Source organism: Hylaeus anthracinus, unplaced genomic scaffold (genome assembly GCF_026225885.1).
Source record: "Hylaeus anthracinus isolate JK02 unplaced genomic scaffold, UHH_iyHylAnth1.0_haploid 11981, whole genome shotgun sequence".
Classification (NCBI taxonomy): Eukaryota; Metazoa; Arthropoda; class Insecta; order Hymenoptera; family Colletidae; genus Hylaeus; species Hylaeus anthracinus.
In genome coordinates, this window is record NW_026534329.1 from 617,188 (window position 1) to 637,173 (window position 19,986).

Below are 19,986 nucleotides of genomic sequence, written 5' to 3' on the forward strand. Positions count from 1 at the left end.
TCTTGGACACGTCAGTTATGAATCAATGATAACCGAAGCTAAATGCAACATTATTTCATATTCCCGTTGTTTGTGCTGTTTATATAAATACGTACAAATATATATATTTCGGACGTAACTCTGGATACAACTCGTGGAAACAAAAAGTGATAGACTGTCGCGCAGAAGGCTCGAAAATAATAATGCTCACTTCGTAAGATTTCTAAATCTTATACTCTAAAAACCTCTTGGGTTGAGAGGGGGTAACTATGACCCTTGGTACTGGATGACTAACTCGTCTAGGATGAGTCGTTGAAATCCCTGAAAACTTCCTGTAGGGTCTTTAGGCTTTGATAAGAACATTTGAAAAACAAGGCTGCCTAAAGTATTTTGAACACATTGATTCTGATATCTTTATCTTTGCTGAACGAATAGGTTGGTCAGTCAACAGTAAATTATAATCTTCTATACGCGATGAAATGTTATTTCTTTTTTATTTAATACGACTTTCAATAGAACAATTGGTTTTTGGTTTCATATTTACGATAAGCTATTAGCAATGATGATTGCAGTCTGTTACTGTAAACGGTATTTTAATGTTAAACCAGAGAATGTAATGTATGTATTTACACGGTAATCTCCACCACGTGTAATACGTAACACGTACCACTTTCGATGACTAAATTAAATAGTTAATGAATCAGTTACTTTAAGACACTCGACTGTTCACCCCCTCCTTTCGCTAAAGTTAATTTTGAACTGCGTAGATCATTATTTGTTTAATTAACTAAGCTTTTGTTTGCGATAGCTAGGGAGTGATTGATTTCCTTTAAAGAAACACATGGCTAACATGGCAATTAATCTCAGTATTATCAAAACTATTATAGTTGCTACGACTGTCAAGAATATAACAATGTCCATGTCGTTACGTTGGTACCAGGGTTGCCAGGCTAGGTTGGAGCGAAGATGCGGGGCACCTTTATGACGAATCACGTATTCCGTCCACCAAACAAGGTTCTTCACTAAATCGTATGGTTGGTCGTGGACGGTATTTTGGAGTTCGATCATTCTCTTCTTATAGCTGAAAAGACACGATAAATTTGTAATTGCTAAATGAATAGTTTATCGTTGATTGTGTCAAGACGAACGCTTCTCGTCGCTCGGTGCACACTTACGATTTATCAGTTATAATCTCACGGATGGCACTTTCCAACTCATCCCTCGTGATACTAGTGATGTCTAAACGCTTCCCGACACCAAGAGCTTCCATTCTGCCTGTTTGATAGGCCTGGTCCGCTATTATCGGAAGTCCTAAAACAGGCACTGCGAATTTCACTGCTTCCTCGGTGCTTTGCAGGCCTCCTTGATATATGAACAGCTTAATGTTCGGGTGTGCTGCACAACGAAATCAAAATCATTAGGAAAATGTCATTTTTAGCATCGAAACATTCAATGGTAAGCAAGTTTCTCACCAAAGATGCTCTGCTGCGTGAACCATGGCGAGATGAAGACGTTGCTCGGTTTCATGGCCAACTCTTCCTCATACTTCCACACGATTTTGTAAGGCAACCTGGCGAACACGTCGAGGAATATCTGCAAGGTTTCTTTCGGCATTTCTGAGCTCAACACGTTACTACCCAGACTGAAGTAGATGAATCCATTGTGCGCGTCATCCACGAATCGTTTTAATTTCTGAGATCATAGAAGTACAGTTATCTCTTTGTATAGAAATTAGAGTATGATTAGCGTTGGTACATACTTCTGGCAGTGGTTTTGGGTTTGATGAGACGTGAGCCGAAGTGAACGTGATCATGTTTGCCAGTTTCGGCTTTGCTGCTGTAAGGCCATCGGCCTGATTGGTAAACACGAGACTCAGGTTCCTCTGTATGTCGAGCAGTGGCGGTAAACGAGTTCCCAAGTACTCTTCGGCTATTTTCTGCTGTTGGGGTACGCATTTGGAATAAATAAAGTACATGCTGCGCCATAGGGTCGCGAAGTTGTGCAGCCTTTTCCAGAACGGCAGGTTTGATCCTGTGTTCGTTTCCATTTCCCATGTAGACTCGTGAGAAGGTAACACAACCCCGCCCAGGATATATTCGTTGAATCCAAAAAGTCCCAGGGAGGTGAGCCCTACAGTTACACGAGTCACTCATTATTTAACGAAATCAAGCGAATTGTTCGCCAGTAGAGCTACCGATTCAAGACAAGTCTGAAATTAGCGACGATTATATTCACGTGGATTTGCATTACTCGTGTTATAATTACTCTTTGTACTTCCTTGTCAACATTGTCGAGCATTTGAGCAGTACTGTTTGGTATGTGTAATTTCGCGTTCAATAATGTAAAGCCGATTTCGTGATACTAAGAGGCGTTTGCAGTTTAGTGTACAAGAAATAGAGTAAATCAACAGTCTAATTCGTTGTTGTTCAATCAAAACACTCAAACTAGTAGACCATTTTCCACTAAAGAGGAATAAACATTCTCTAGAACGAACGTCGGAGGATACCTATAATGGGTGCGTTGAATCTGTGCCCGAAAGCGAATAATGCTGGTGACAGCAGCATCTCAGCCATGACCAAATCGAACTTGACCCCGCTGTTAGGTGCGTACAGTTTCATCACTTCCGTGTTATTAAACACAGCATGTGTGGCAAGATCACTGAAATTTGCCATTCTGTTCTCCAAGAACTCTATCCAGGTAGTTTGTTCGAAACGGTACTTGAAGATGTCGATCTTCTGGTCGATAATGAAAGATGACAAGGTGTTGATGTAAACAAAATTCGTCAAGTTCACGTCTGGGATGGGGTTAGGGCTGACGAACACTATTTCGTGGCCACGTTTGCTCAATTCTATCCATAACGGTCTGAACGGGATTTGATGACTGTACGAAGGCGTCGGGACTATAGCAAGAATTCTAGCGCATTGCACTTGTTGGATGACCAATAGAACACCCGCAACCGAAAGTATGATCGCGATGTTGACGAAATTCATGATCACGAATACACCACTACGCGATCTGGTTACGACAATCCAACGAATCTTATATTACAACTGTGCTGAGAACGCGTATAAACTGTGCGATTGCTATCATTTACTATCGGTATATAATTTATACGCGTAAATTAATCTATACGCTTAATTGCAGAGTCACGATATGTGACACCAGCGATACGGTGTCCTCCAATGGCAGCAAACGTGGAGCGCATTGCTTCCGACACCGAAAACTGTGAAACGTTGTTTTCGAAAGCGATTAGGATCACGCATCAAGTTGTTTGTCTTTAGATCTCACTCGTGTGTACTAATGCTTAGTCACTTGTATGAGCCAAGACTTACATCCTTATAATTGTAGGAACGAAGCTTCACATGATAAGCGACGATAGGGATTATCTAATCTTGATACTCGCCGAGCCTTCTGTGTTTACACTGATGACACATAAAGAATAGTACTTTTTAATTTACAATGCTATAATACGGAAAGCTATTTGCCTTATTATAAAAATGAATTATTATACGTGTATGCTAGATGACTTTGTTTTTGACATACGGGGGGTGATTGTCTCTTTATTGTGCTAGACGAGGCCCAACTCGCATAGACGAACGGATCGTGGAAGGGGGGAAGGAGCGATAGTTAATTCCGTTAATTCCTAAGCATATGCTAATTACTGTCCGATAAACGTGTTAGAAATTTACAAAATTGCATAATTGGATGTTTTAGGTCCCTTGAGCCGCTCTAACAGCGACGACTCGTACATAACCATTTTGCAAGCAATGCAAGTACACAGTCAAGGTCTCACTTTGAAGGCGACAAATTGATAAATTGGGCTCGCGCGTCGTCCATTTACACCTATATCGCTGTTAGAGAGCTATCAGATAGTCGGAGGCCCAAATTTTCTAGGACCTTTCGTATTTAAAATCAAGTCCCATTTCTGGGCCGAAAGGCTGAAATTAATAAACTTACTACTATTACCACATCAGAGTAGATAATAAACACTGATTCCTTGACAGTCACGGACAAAATTTGCATTACAATATATTTGCAATGAAGATGAGTAATGAAATAAGTAGTATTAGGTTTCTGTTTATAGTACCTGGGATAAGTTCTTGCCAGGATCAGCACAAGGATTATTTATTGAAACTTTTGACATTTCTACAGCTGTTTTTCAATTGTCTTCAATCGTGCAATTGTCACGGTTAAAATTGAAATTGACACTTAGCACGTTCTCATTTTATTTCACCTTGTATGTTTCCCAACACGAATGGCGTAGAATTCCTAATGTCTATAATTTCAGTCGTTAAAGATTGTACTATCGCTAACTATCATACTATCAGCATGTGCGAGTGTGAACGACGTGTATGCGTATATGTACGCGTATGGTCGCTGTTACTTTTTGTTCTGCCCGTTTCACGAGTTTTTATTGTAATGCTACTAAATAAAGACATATCACAAAACGGAACTATACACTTACATAATTAGGTAAGTTTCTAAATAAAAGCACCTTTTATCCTCATTTCTCGTACGTTAATATTAATCTAGAATCGCGTACGATATAATAATTGGTTAACTAAGTTTTTGTTTTTGATATGTGTCAGGAGCATGAATTCTTCTGTAGAAACATACGGCAAATTTGGCAAGTAAAGTGAGCGTAGTCGAGACTATTATAAATGCTACAATAGTAAAGAATACAACAATGTCCATGTCGTTACGTTGGTACCAGGGTTGCCAGGCCAAATTTGAGCGAAGGTGCGAGGCACCTTTGTGTCGAATCGTATACTCCGTCCACCAAACAAGGTGATCCACCATATCGTAAGGTTTGTCGTTAACAATATTTTTAAGTTGTATTATATTCTCCTTGTACCTAATGACAACGCGTCAAATTTTGTTACCATAGTAACCACGTTTTAAAAATAAGACTCCGGTATATAATATTTTGTAATTAATTACTTGTAATCTACATATACAATACTTACTTTTTATTAGTTATGACTTCTCGTATGGCATTCTCCAACTCGTCTCGTGTCACAGTGACGATTTCCAAACGCTTTCCAACCCCAACGGCTTCCATTCTGATAGCCTGATAATCCTGATCTCCTCCCACAGGAAACACTACGACAGGCACCGTGAAATGAATAGTTTCCTCGGTGCTCTGAAGACCTCCTTGATATATGAAGAGCTTGATGTTTGGGTGTGCTGCGTAACAAAATCCCAATTAATGAGAAATTAAGTCACCAATTACCGATAAAGCTTAGCGCAATCGTAAACGAGCCCAACCGTACCAAGGATGCTCTGCTGAGGGAACCATGGCGAAACCATGACGTTGTTTGGTAGCTTTGGGAATTCCTTCTCGAATTTCCACATGACTTTGTAAGGCAACTTGGCGAACACGTCCAGGAAAACCTGCAACGTTTCTTCGGGCAAGTGGGAACTCATCGCGTTGGTACCGAGACTGAAGTAAATGAATCCATTCGGCGCATCGTCCGCGAAGCGCTTCAAGTTCTACGTTCACGAAATATGAGTATGGTTATCAATCTGTTATTGTAGAGGAGTGCAAGCTCTGTACGCGATGAAACATACCTCTGGCAATGGTGTTGGATTTCGATTTACGTGGGATGAAGTAAACGTGATCAAGTTGGTGAGTTTCGGTCGAGCTGCTGCGATAGCGTCTGGCTGATTGATGAAAATGAGGCTTGTGTTCTTCTGTATTTCGAGCAGCGATGGTAAATTAGGTCCGAGGTACTTTTCAGCTATTTTCTGCTGACGGGGTATAATGTCGTGGTAGTGGTAGTATATGGAATGCCACAAGTTGACGAAGTTTCGCAGTCTCTTCCAGAATGGCAGGTTCGATCCTGCGTTTCCTTCCAATTCCCATGTGCTCTCATGAGAAGGTAACACTAGCCCACCGAGGATGTGTTCGCTGTGTGCGTTAATACCCAGTGACGAAAGCCCTACGGTCACGTGAAGCAAGAATGATTTTATAATGTTGTAAGTGCTCTGTCAGTTTGAGATAGAAAAGCTTCATGTTCTGTTGCCTCGATATCAGTAGGTTAGAGAGATAATTCGACTTTTATGATGTCGTTATCGTTTTAACTCTACAGTAATTCGAGTTGTGCTTGAATTCTCGACCTTTCGATCACTCCACGCTTCATATATCTAACCAGAATTTATTATAGAAAAATCATAGACTCCAACCGTGTAGTTCGACTCAGTTTTGTTCAAAGAAATTCAAGCATTGTTCACAGAAGAATTCTGACGTAACTCGTCTCGATTCAAGAACCATAAGATTGCGTAGTATAAAAAGAAAATGAGCGATATATAGAGGGAATAAAAATACCTATTAAAGACGCGTTGAATCTATGAGCGAAGGCATATACGGCTGGCATGAGGAGCATCTCAACCATTACCAAGTCGAACTTCTGGCCGCTATTAGGCGCGTAGATCTCTCGCATTTGCGTGTGATTAAACACATGTTCTGCAAAAGTATCGATTAGTTCAGGCATAGTGTCCCGAATCAAATCCAAGCAGGTGATTTGTTTGAATCGATGCTGGACCAGGTTGAACTTTTGCCTCATATTGATGTAAGATGTCGAGGTATCTATCTGAGTGAATTTCTCCAGCTTCAAGTCTGGGATTGGGTTCGGTGTTACTAGGACGACGTCATGTCCACGTTTGTTCAATTCGAGCCACAGTGGTCGATATGGAATTTGATGACTGTACGAAGGTGTCGGGATGATCGCGAGAATTCTGGCGCATTGTACTTGCTTCAAAACAGAGAGAACGAACAATCCTGCGAATAGAGTCGCGACACTGAACTTCATGCTGCTGGTCGCGGATGAACCACTCCGAAAGCTGGTCAGGGTGAAACTGCTGAACAATGTATCACGCCAGTACGCCGATTTATTTAGAGCATGCAATATCATTTCAGATAGCAACGATGACTAGACGATATCTTAATCTCAACTTCGAGATAATGTTTACGGTTCGTCGATGAAGATAATCGATAGTTTAAACAACCATAGTTTAACGTTCATAGCAGCCGGCGCTGCTATTTGTGTTCTCGCCATGGGACGGTGCGCTGGTTCGAATATTAATTTGTAGTTGTTTATTTGATTCTTGAAACGGATCCGAGTCGAAGTTATAGCGAATTTGATGTATCATCTGGTAGATTGTTAGGGATGTCAGCAACCATATAACTGTGTCTTGTTATGCCCAATATGGTTATACTGACTCGAGCTGTCGCCCTTGATATGTCACTTACACTTACGTGATTGCCACTTTAATCGGTGTTTCTCATTCTTGGTTAGTACGTGGCACACATTCGAATACTAGATTTTACATTCAGAGGAACGCTTCTAGTCCAAAGCACGCGTCATGCGAAAAACCAATAAGACCATTTTAAAGCGGTATACAAAGTTGGTCGTACAAATGACGAAGCCCAGCTCGCACAGACGAACGGATCGAGGAAAGGGGGAAGGTGCGAGAGTCCTTGCCCGACCTGAAGGAGATCGAGTACATAATATGTAATTGTGATCTAATCAATTAAATTCACTTCGATTTTGTAATACTTTTATTATTATAATATTTTCTCGTTACAGTAATTAATCTCATTTGTCACTATGTATCGCGAACATTCAATTTCATTCATATGAAAAATGAGATCTTCAAATCCATTTCGCTACGATCGGCATAAATGAAACTTTTAACTCCTGTATACTGTGACGCTTATTCTGTATGCTATGTATGTATGTATGGTGCCTGTGCAATGAAAATGATTAACGCAAATGAAACTTGTCCTACTTCACAAAAGTGTATACCACGTTACAATTTCAATAGTTTCAGAAACCTATGATTTACGACACGCAAGGTATTTACGGTTCTATATTCTCTTAGCAACCGATTAACTAATTTTCTGTTTCTTGTATTCTAACATTTGTTTACGGAAATACAATATGACTTTGATTGTAACACTGAGCGCAGCGAAGCCTGCTATACATGTTACGGTCGTCAAGAATACAACAATGTCCATATCGAGACGTTGGTACCAGGGTTGCCAGGCTAGGTTGGAGCGAAGATGCGGGGCACCTTTGTGACGAATCACGTACTCTGTCCACCAAACAAGGTTATCAATCATATTATAGGGGTTATCATTGATGATGTGATTGAGTTCAACCATGTTATCCTTATATCTGTAACAGTTAAATCGAAATTATTATTATTGCGTAACTTTTACGATCACCGTTTGTAATAATAGAGAGACTAGATAAGAGTTTCGTCTATCTCTGACCCGTACTCTGTACATATTATATTTACTTTTTATTAGTTATAAGCTCTCGAATGTTACTTTCCAACTCGTCTCTCGTCAGAGTAAGGATTTCTAAACATATTCCTACACCACGTTCTTCCATTCTGCGCACTTGGTAGTCCTGATCCGCCAACACAGCTAACCCTAATACAGGTACGGTAAAATGAATAGCTTCTTCGCTGCTTTGCACACCTCCTTGATATATGAAAAGCTTAATGTTCGGGTGAGCTGAAAAAATAAACGACCTATTATTCTTGAGAGCTGGATGACACGGTTGTATAAGGAAAATTGTGAATTCAATTTAATTGAGAAAGGATAAATAGAAAAGTGTGCAATTGTACCGAGGATGCTCTGCTGAGGGAACCATCGCGAGATGAAGACGTTGTCTGGTTTTCCTGGCAATTCCTCTTCGAACTTCCACACGATTCTATAAGGCAATTTGGCGAACACGTCGAGGAAAATCTGCAAAGTATCTTCCGGGATATGCGAACTCAACGCGTTGCTACCAAGACTGAAATAGATGAATCCTTCCGATGCGTCGTCTAAGAAACGCTTCAAATCCTGCGATCAGAAAATCAAGAATAACGATGTGCGTGCGAATGATTTCCTATGAAAGTGATGCAAGACCCACTAATCTCTGTTTTGAGATATGAAACGTTTTACAGTTCAATCCACTCAGCCAGAAACGTCGATAAACGCTAATTATCGTGTTGCGTGCTGCTGATTGTACAATAGATATATAAATTAATTAGATACTTAACCTCTTCAGGCCTATTGTACACTTATGCAACAATACACGAGAATTTTTAGATTATTTTTGAACGTGCGATAACGAAAATTGAGATTGGTGTGCTTATAATAAATCGTGATACGTATGTATGTAGGTTTTCATGTAGAAACATGAAGTGTTCGGTTCGATTGTATTAAGAATCCAAGTGTGCTTGAAATTCAATCGAGCCACGATGAAGCATACTAACCTTTGACAGTGGTGCTGGATTTTGAGAGATGTGGGACGAAGTGAACGTGATTATGTTTGCGAGCTTTGGTCGAGCCGGTGTTAGAATATTAGCTTGATTGACAAATAAGAGGCTCATGTTTTTCATAACGTCGACAACTGGCGGGAAATCTGCACCGAAGTACTTTTCGGCTATCTTCTGTTGTCTCGGAATGGCGAAGTTATAGATGTGGTATAGATGGTGCCACAGAGTTACGTAATTTGTCAGTCTCTTCCAAAATGGCAGGTTTGATCCCGTGTTCGTCTCCATTTCCCAAGTGTATTCATGCGAAGGCAGGACGATGCCACCGAGTTCGTACTCATTAAATGAAACAAGTCCCAGCGAACTGAGTCCTACAGAAACCATAAATAAATCAACCATTAGCAACGTATTCAGAAGACTAGATGTTTCTCTCTTTCGACGTTAATCAGTTCAACCAAACGATAATTTATCACCGTAAGAATAAAAGTTGGAGAAAATGGGAAGGTGTACCTATCAATGGCGCGTTGAACACATGAGCGAGGGAGCACACAGCGGGCATGTAAAGCACCTCCGCGATGACCACGTCGAATTTAGTATCGCTACCAGGCGCGTACATCTTCATTACCTCCGTGTGATTGAACACATGTTCTATAAAATGTTCACATAGAAACAACAAATCTGTCTCACAGAAATTTAGCCAAGATATTCCTTCGAATCGCTGGCGAACGTAGGCAATTTGTTTAAGGGACTTATAAGACTGGCCAACATCGATTTGAGTGAAGTTGGGCAGATTCGAGTTGGGTATGGGATTCGTGGTTATCAGGACGACCTCGTGTCCACGTTTGCTCAATTCGAGCCACAGTTGTCGATATGGAATTTGATGACTGTACGAAGGTGTAGGCACGACCCCAAGGATCCTAGCACATTCTAGTTGATTCACGAAACACAAAACACATGCGATAGCGAGTACAGTTGCAACAATGTGCTTCATAATGCTGACCGCGGATAAACTGTCACCAAGCTGGAAGAAGAGACGCTTACGCAGTTGTTACCCGTTTACTGAAGATGCTATCGAGAGTGTAAGACGGACGCAATACTTGTAACTTTATCGGGAGCACAACTATCAGTGAACTGCCTTTGATGAATCACGATGCTTGCATCAGAGCTCAACCGTATTTAACTTGGAATGAATGCAGTGTCTATTTCAACGTTCGCGATGGATGCTTCACTTTGATTATCAAAGAGATTTATGAATAGTTGCGACGCTATGTGCAATGGTACGAAAGCTACAGGAATGTTTTAAAGCCTAAAAGGGTTAGTCTGGGATCCGATAACTAAGTTGTCCCATCTACGATATTATTAGTAATTTCCCGCGGAAAAATAATTCCTCCTTTGGCATTTTGTATCGTGTCTTAGAGATAGGGAGTAATTTCTAGGTGAACTTAAAGTACCTATATAGAAATATGCAAATACCATATGTATGCAAACTCTGAGGGTATTCATTATACGTGGAGATATGAAATTTTCAAAAAGTATTTAAATTACAGGTAATGTTTATCATTTAAGATTATATATTCACAAATATTGAACAACTTGTTTTAAGCTTGTTTAGAATACAAGGAAAAGAACGTACTCGTGTTCTCGACAATGACACGTGTTGTGGGCACTGAATCCAGAACGTCTACAATGACTATTACATCTTCTACGGTGTCGTAACGTTGCGTTCGCTCTTATTAATTTATCAGTTTACCAGTAAATCAAGTTGATAAGGTGTAATCGCGCGACAATAATTTAATGAAAGCATCTTTGAACGGGATTCAGGAGCAAGATATACATATACTAATTAGGTGTCAATTAAATGGCTGATTGCTTGTTTCCGCCAACTGGATCGTCCCACTTGTTTTACCTATTTTTAGGGAAGGTAGAACGAAGGTAGAATTTTATAATAAAAATAATATTATATCTATGTAGCATCTTTGATTCGCATAACAATCGCGACGACTTGTGCAATACACTTATCAGGTTAATAAGCAAAGTCATATATAAACATTGAAAAGGTAAAATAAAAATAAAAAGAGATATAAAACGAAGATTTATCATCTATATCTCGTACTCTTTCCATCCAGCTAAAACTTACTTCTTCGTCGATTATTTTCTCGCCATAAGTAATGTATAATTTCTTCCGTGTAGCAATCAAAGTGTCGATACGACTATTTATCTAGGAGAAAATTTCTCGTCTCTTGCGAGTAACTGTATGGCGACACGCAAGCGGTCGGAAAAGTGAAACCGTTTTCGTTTAAATAGTGAAATTCCCACGAAAGTAAGAGCGCGTCTCGGCGCAGCGGAGCGTGCTGGGCGAAAAAACGCGTATCAGCGCGGTTGGAAGTGCCCTGCGTCTCTTTTTCTCCGACGGTATTTTCCGCAGATCGTCCATTTTCTTCCGTCGTCGAGGCCGCAAACCAGCGGTTTCGCTACTCGAGCATCGTTGTAGGAAAGTGAAATCTCACGGTGAACTGTCGCAACGTAACACGAACCGAAACGATTTTCTGCATTCGGCTTTGTCAAGTTTCTTAACTAGCCCGCCCTCCCCTCCTCCCACGGAGGATACTGTTCTCCTGTTAAATCACCGATAATTGTCTGCACCGAAGTATCGTACGAGGAATTCAATTTCCTGCAGGTTGGGCAAAAAAAAACCGTAACCGGCAGCTTTTCACGCGGGAACACCAAAATTGGATTCCATCAAACGATCGTTGTCTCCCTCGCGAGTTTCCATCGGTTGTCAACGATCTTCTTCCGAGAAGAATCTGATAAGGATCGATTGGCTCGAGGCACGAGTAATATCTGTGCGCTGATACGGACTAACGTCTAAGTGGACGGCTAAGTATTTTGGGTTAGAAGAGTTGAATGCGTGGATGTCGAGGAGCTCGAGGGAGTCGTCAGAGTTCCACTGCAGGAAATTGGTGCGTTGTCGTAACCAGTTTATTAAGTACGGGCTCAACTCAACTCTTGAGACACGAAAAACGTTCAAGATCCGTCTTTGGAATAGTTCTCTGGACTCCGACGCCCGCGCCGCCGGCGCGGCTCGTACGAATCCGAACGGTGCATCAATCGACTACCCCTAGTAAGCGGGTACGCGTGTATGCACGCTTGAGCAAGCGAGCGGAACGAATCCTCAGAAGACAAACATTTACCTGTGAATTCGAGCTGATGCGATCGCGGTCCCTTTGTGCTTGGCAGCATTTGGCAGACACTAGACAGCTGGTCGGATTCCGCGAGGCACGCGTATATCTGGTGGCGACAGATAGGCGACGGATGGCCTGGCTCGTCTTGCACGGTCGCGCAAGACTCTGGTGGTTTGCCAAAGTGCCATCGATCTCTTCCATCTCGTCGAAGAGATTGGATAAGCACGCGTGCCGTGTACGCGACGCATACGGTCTTCCCTTTATATTTAACCCTTTGCGCTCTGGAGGCTTTTCTGTTATCATGGAAAAACTGATTGGGCACAACAGACAATTACAGTTACTCGATGACATTTTTTCTAGAGCTATTTTTCCCATTTTTCACTTCAAACATATAGCTGTTTAAATATATTTACTGAAATCGGTAAATCCTGTGTAAAATAAAAAACGATAATAAAAGGAAAGAGCTCAGGTATAGAATTATACTGACTAGAATTATATATTAGAATTATTCTAGAATGGAATCAGTTTTTGCAAAAATTAAACGATTCCGGTTCTTTAGGTTAGAACCGATAATGAGAAAACTGAGACCGGTTCCAGTACCGAAACCGAATCGCTTTCACACAAACGGTTCTTTATCCATCCCCGCATGCAATAAATTCTTACATCTGTTTTCTTCTTACGTTCTTCTTTTTACGTCTGTTTTCTTCTTGTAATTTAAAACTATTTTGTGTTATTATCTACCAATCTTGCATCAAACTGTACCGTCATTACATACGACGATAAGCCATTGTGTTGAACGTTGACAACTTGGAAATTACTTTAATCGCAACATAAATTCTCTCTCTGTATAAGTCATCAGTCGTTGGAATAAAAATGACGGGACTGCGATAGCACCGCCAGCTGCGTGACTCTCACGAATCGACGAGAACGATTGGCAAACACGAGTAGATAGACTCGTGTACTTCATCTCATTTTCATGCGGCAAACGACGTGAAATTGTTCCTTATCTATGCATGGATAGTATGCTCACAATTGGGAGATTATTCTCGATTAGCGAGCAGTCTTTGATTTTTCTACGATGCTTCTTTGTTGACCTTACAATTTCCACAAGTTATAAACAGTATTGATAGTATACATTTTTACAAAGTCGGACTCATGTATCATACTTAAAACTTCTTCTTAAATCATTCGATTCTTAACAATCGTTCTATCCTAATCTTTAGGTACAACCATTGTAATAGAGATGAATTTTATCGATAATTATCTTCTAATTACGACGTATAGTACGACAAAAATGTGTTGATTTCGGTAATGGTAATGTTAATGCTTCGAATTCCAACCAATGCGACGAATACAGACGAATAGATTTCTTTGGAAGGGCCAGATGACACCTGCCATTGATCATTTCCCCGCGTAATCTGCTTCCATCATCCAAGGAATATTAACGGCGCCTAGCCAGACGAACAAACGATTCGTAGAAGACACAGTCACGAACAGAATTCTTCGGTAAGTTCATCGTGCGTCCTGGTGCGCTGCGGCTCGAATCGTCTACCGCGTCTCGCATGTTGTGTCTCATGCTGAGTCAGGTAGCACAATTAAGAAGAGCTGTCCTCTCAGGCCATGTCGACTCACGCGTGCCTCGGCACTACCTGGCACTCACGTTTCCACGACATGCAAGCCATTTTTGCACCGCAATACCGCCGATAAAACTTCCTCCACTCCCGGATTGTCTCGGATTTCTGATAGCTGGTCGTTCTGGTCTGGCGTTGTTACACGTTTGTTACCGATGCACGAAAACCGCATAGTCATCGTGCCATCGTCTGAGACAATTAACAAGTGGAAAAGCTAGCGAAAACGTCGTTACATGTGTAAACGCGATTGCATTTCTAAGTCGCTACTTTTTGTTGGCGCGAGGTTGTAACACCGATGGGATAAAAATTAGTCGATTACAAGTGAGCCGAGAAAGATAGAAACCAGTGGGGGAAGTATCTACGTGTTCATTTTAAGAGTCACAAATATTGCTTTTTGTCATTTCTCTAAAGGATTGTAAATAAATACAACGTAGTTACAATAAAAAATTCATAAGCAACGCCCGCGTTCCTTGTGCAGTCCCAGAGGTAGACCACTGAATAAAAATCGTGGAAAATATAGACAGTGTAGCAAGCGTCCGCCTTGAATAACGAGGAAGAAGACCGAACTCGTTCCTGGGCGACGGATCTGGCGTTCATTACGAAACAACGAGAGCATTGGATTCACCGGACAGAGACGTCAGATGACAAGCTCCGAACGCATATACAACGCAGGATAATATTTTCCAGTTTATCCGTGACTTGACTCGTGTCCTGAAAAAAGCTCCAAAGCCCGTTCGTTACGCGCCCGTCGGCGTCGGCGTCGGCGTCGGCCGTTCATTGCCCAGCCGCGAGATATCGCGACGTCACTGCTGCCCCGGCAGGCAAAAAAGGATCAAGGGAGACAGAAACGGGGATGCGAAAGGAGACACAGGGTGTATAAACGGAAGGGTGAAAAAATGTTCGAGCGATGCGAGACGCCTCTCCTGATCCTGGACGTTATTAATTTACGCTACAGATGGTATCTCGTTTCGGTCATCAATATTGCTAAAATCACTGTTGCCATATTTTATTTATTTAAGAAGAATTTAATCGATCACTTCAACTACCGAAGCGTCGTACTTTACAGTGACACAAGAATAATGGAAAAACGATCATTCAACAGTATTCGAATTGCTCAATGAACAACTGTCGAACGTCGTGGAAAAATCATCCAGCAAACGGTACGGTTTAATTCTCGATCGTTGAATCGAATTTTCCCAGTGGAATGCGTCACCAAAAGTTCAAAAGAAAACTCAGCGCACGCAAAGTGTCCTGGTCTCTGCAGCGCTCACCAATCGTCGTTCGACCTAACCTTTGCAAGCACGTCGCCGTTTGATCGTGGATTCTCTTTAAGCCGTAGTTCGCCTACTCCTCGAAACAAACAGGAATGATAAGGCAAGGAACCAACATCGGAACTTTAATGAGATACGCACAGAGGTGTGCATTATCGGATCCAGAGCCAAGGGAGCGTGTTGCCATGTCTGGTGAAAAGCGATTGTCGTCGTGGAAATTTTCAAGCACGACTTGATCGAACCCGTGTAACGACGGGTTCACGTGAAAGTGCTTATAAGGAGTAGACCCCTTGTAGTAGCTTACAAGGAGCATCGATGGCTTACGTGGACATATACGATATCGCTCGTCCCTATTTTCAGAGGAAAACAGGTTTACAGATTTGACGATACTTTAAAAGAGAATAAACAAGAATTAAACATTGCCATTCGTACCGTTTTCGCTGTTTCGCTAATGACCGAGTCAGGTGGGAGTTGATGCTTTGGGATCGACTGCAATTTCCCGGATAGGAACTGCGTTTCCGGTGTCGCGTCGATGTGGATACCGGAGGATTGGATGGTACACGCGAGGCCTTGTATTCGCGCACTGGGAATTCCGATGGAATCCCAGTGGAATAGGCTAAGAGAGCACTTGAGGATGCCTTCAGCCTCTGGCAGCGAATGGCAAGAGAAGTGCCGGACATTCGGAACCTCGAAAGCTCATTGGTCCGCAGCTGACGTGTACAAGGAAATGGCATTTAACGGATTAAAAGTGGACGTCCGGAGAGCCAACGCGTGGGAGTTCGATAACTACCAGCTGGAGTTCCTCCATTTTTTTGGGGGAAAACTTTATTTTTTTCCACGTCCAACCCTCGCAACCCTTGTACATAGACATACACACGCGATCGGCCTATTGATTTCGCGCAAAGTAACGGGCAAATCGCTTTATCTCGAGAGCTCGTGTCGACCGATAAGAAAATCGGCGATTCTCGCGATACGTTTCAGAGAACCCGTGAAGGCTATCCGGACCGTCGACCATGTTTTGCGAGACCTTTTTCGAGAGATTGGAGAGAATAGATCGTTCTACCGTATGGTCTATCTGGGAATGGTTTCGATGGTACGATGCAAGGGTTATATCGATGATTGATGTTTGAAGGAACTGGAATGACGGGGATTTATGTGGGTAGTGGTCAAAGTTGTACTTGTAGGAAACAGAATTTTAATTTTTTTTTTTTTTTGTTAATTTATTTTAATATGTATTTAGTACTTATGCATTTTTCTTAGTATTTGACCTGCATTTTAATTACCTGAAACGTCGTTGTGCCACGAGGGAGTATATCCTCGTTTATCTTCATTTTATCTTCGTCGTATCTTCATTCATCTTCGTTTTCATTATGTATTGTTTTATTCCCTGAAGATATAAATAGATATTTTTGAAAGGAATACATAAGAGATTACCTGAAAGAATATATTTTAAATAAGTATAGAAAAGAGCGTACTTACACACAATGCCGAGTATACGACTACGGGACCCAGTTCAGTGGAGATGCGTTTGGAAGGAACTTTAAAATCTTTGCTTAAAAACGGGGATGCAGGTCTCTGGAAAAAGATTACAGAATTGTTAGGACCGTTTGCAGGTGAGCACGTTCTGCTGATGCAATTCTGTTCCGCTGAAGAAGTTTGACACGAGCGGACGGGTGGAGATGTATGGAGATGCAGAGAAGACTATTTTTCCCAAACGTTTGCATTCAAATGCAAAAAAATTCGTGTTCATGTAAAGAAATTTACACGAAATAAAAAGATATCCAAAGATACCTTATCAAACATCCTTCGTGTCGTAAAGCAAAAAGGAAGTACTCGATTTTTTCTGCGGTGGATTTGATAATACCCAATACTGGCCGCGTATGAAATCGATATATACGAAGGGCTCGTAAAAACATTTCATAGCCAGCCTTACAACACTGTAATATCCTCTCGCGACGTGACACGGACCTGCGTCCGCCGAAATAACGAATTTTTGAAAACTGATGACGTGGTCGTTCCTACCGTAACGAGATTCGCAAGCTCGGCGTCTCTTCTTCTCACATTCAGTCAGCGGATCCGCCATTAAAAAACTAGTTACCGATCGGATATTCTAGCGGGAAAAACATGCGGTCCACCGTGTTACGGCAAACGAAGCCACTTCGTTGCGCGAATATTATCGATATGTCCGTCGTATGTGCGAAACGGTCGAAAAAGTTGAATTTAGAGGGGGCTATGACGCTGCTGACAGTTCATCGGAACAGATGAAAAAATATGAATCCTCGCGTTAAAGGAAAAATCTTGTACTTTTAAAAATTAGCTCGTTGATCGACTCGCGAGAATTAATTGGACCAGGAATGAGGCATTTCAAGGTGGTTCGAGGGGCACTCGATATTTTTTCCCCTTTCTTTCGCGAAACGTGGGAGCCTTTGAGCTTCCGTCGACATGTTTGCCGAGAATGAAAATGATGAAACAACAAACACTTGGTATTCCACGGGGTTCGCGTTCGCATACTCGTTTGTCACGGTACAAAGAGATGAATCGATGTTCAAGGCGAAATCGTCGACGACGCCTTTTGTGTTCTGGAAATATGGAGTTTTTGAAAGCGAGCCGCGTCGGATGCTAGCTGAATCCGTTTCCTCCCCCCCCCCCCTTTTTCACGAGCTTACGTCACTTTATAGACGCGACACTTTAAACAAAACTCGTCCGAGCAAAGAGAACGTTGTTCGGAAAATATCGAGATGTTTTAAAAGCAGACGTAATGCGTTACGTTGAAAGAGACGTCAGCAAGAAAAATGTATCGCAGAGTGATAATTTCTGACAGTGGATGCCCGATGGGGCGTTGTTATTTCGGCGAGACTCATTTTTTGGCTGAAAATTCGGGCGTAATTATTAATCTTTAATGGAAATTTAACGACGCGCGTTAATGCGTAGTTGTGCGTCATTATTGTGAAAATATTCTTTTATCCAGCAGGCTACCATTAATATTGAGTGTAATTAAAGTAGAAGTAATTACCATGCGTTACGTAGTGCGCACGCGATCCATTTAACAACCATGGAAAGCAACACAAGGCTAGCGATCACCGTGGACGAGAATATTCCGCGTCTCATCCTAATTGCGAATTATTTTGGTGAAATTTCGATGACGAGCATCGATCAAAAATGTCGACGTAATAGTTCAAAATTTGTTGAATTATTTATGGACCTTCTTTTAATGCGCCTGTGCACTTTCAGGACATCCGTCCGCTACAAGTTCTCCAAACAACGACAATCCTCCGCGGTACGCATGCCAAACGCGTCTCTGCGTTTTGTTTGGCTAGACTCTAACGAACTATGAATTCGCTTGGCAAAAAAAAAAATCGATCGACGGCGCAGCGGTTAATTCTATTTTTTCCTGAAAGTGCAGCCAGGTATCCATGAATTATTCATCGTCCGCCTTGCGTTCCCTCGACCCTTTCGGAAACGTTGTCTTATAACAAACTTTTCTCGTGTTTAGAAATTTTCTCAATAAACAAGTTTAAAAGAAGAAAGGTCACTCGTCTCGAATGTTCACGGATTGTTCCCCGTCACAGCCACGGCCGATGACGCGCGAACGATTACGTCAACAACCATCTGCCCGTTAATGAGAACGCGGTCCTAGCGCGCAAACATCACGTACCGAGAGGTGCACACTTCCTCGCGGACGCGTCCGCATCGAGGACACGCCAGTGTACCCTGAGCGCAATCTGACGACCTGCATTAATCGCCAGCGTCAATCAGAGGAGGCAGGAGCGGCCCGCGGAATGCGATTAATCTCGATCAGCTCGTCTACCGTGAACGAACAGAATCGACGCGACGTCGACGGTTCGGGGAAACGTAGAATTGAGTTGGTTTCGGGAAACAATCTCGGGCGTTGGTTTGATCGCAATGGCGTAGATCCACAGTGGCTGAAACAGGACACTGCGTGTCACAGCGTTTCAGCATTCTTTTAAAAAGGTCTGTATGATTACTCCCTTTGGTAGCTTGATTTTATCCAAGGTTAAATGCTCGATTCTATGTAACATACGATGGCCAATTTCTGCATTGCGTGGGTATCTCAGAAATCCTGGTAGTAGAGGATGATAACGACCACTGCTCCCCAAGCACGACTACGCCATTGGTTCCGTGGGATCCTACTTTCCAACTTATCGCTAAGCTTTTCCATCGCAAACAGCACACGCTGGATCACAGTGAATCGGGAAAGTTTCGAGATCGGGGATCGACTCGGCCTGTTTTTACCGTGTAACCCCATTCGCAAGCTCGCCTCGTTTATATCGCGGTCAGAAAGAGAAGCTTGGTCGGAGAAAGGGTTGGTTAGGAAGGACTGTGCACTGTGCACTGTGCGCAATACCACCGACGAAACGGAACGTTTCATTAGGAGCGTGTCTAGCGCATGACACGACGCGGCTTCTCGGGACAAATCGGCGAGTTTCTCGTCGGTTTCTACCAAATGAAAAACTGATTAAGTTCGATTCGACGAAATTATCCCAGTAATCCTATCCCTGGAACGGATTAAAGGGATCGTATCCAAATAGGATTTCGGACCCGAACGAAAGCGATCGAGTGTCCTCGCGAGGACACCCTCCCCCCCCGGGGGGGGGGGGGGGGGGGGGGGGGGGGGACGCGGGGGGGGGG

At 42.3% G+C, this 19,986-nt stretch overlaps 1 protein-coding gene across 1 annotated transcript; it reads right to left on the minus strand.

Annotated features, from left to right (window-relative positions):
• Positions 1 to 159: 159 nt before the first annotated feature.
• LOC128885559 (uncharacterized) lies at positions 160 to 10,414 on the minus strand. The gene is made up of 15 exons (XM_054139658.1): positions 9,763 to 10,414; positions 9,253 to 9,623; positions 8,617 to 8,836; positions 8,284 to 8,503; positions 7,874 to 8,159; positions 6,308 to 6,911; positions 5,551 to 5,921; positions 5,253 to 5,472; positions 4,947 to 5,166; positions 4,540 to 4,834; positions 2,486 to 3,017; positions 1,739 to 2,109; positions 1,452 to 1,671; positions 1,155 to 1,374; positions 160 to 1,060 (listed from the first exon to the last, which is right to left on the minus strand). The coding sequence occupies exons 1-15, from the start codon at positions 10,241 to 10,243 to the stop codon at positions 763 to 765; spliced, it is 4,929 nt and encodes a 1,642-aa protein (XP_053995633.1). The 5' UTR covers positions 10,244 to 10,414; the 3' UTR covers positions 160 to 762.
• Positions 10,415 to 19,986: the final 9,572 nt, after the last annotated feature.

Bases quoted from the DNA above. Each gene is read 5' to 3' on its own strand.
- LOC128885559 (XM_054139658.1), bottom strand. From the start codon at position 10,243: ATGAAGCACATTGTTGCAACTGTACTCGCTATCGCATGTGTTTTGTGT. The intron at 8,504-8,616 runs GTACAATTGCAC...TTATTTTTTCAG, and splicing joins CCCTCAGCAGAGCATCCTCG to CTCACCCGAACATTAAGCTT. The intron at 1,375-1,451 runs GTGAGAAACTTG...TTCGTTGTGCAG, and splicing joins CACGCAGCAGAGCATCTTTG to CACACCCGAACATTAAGCTG.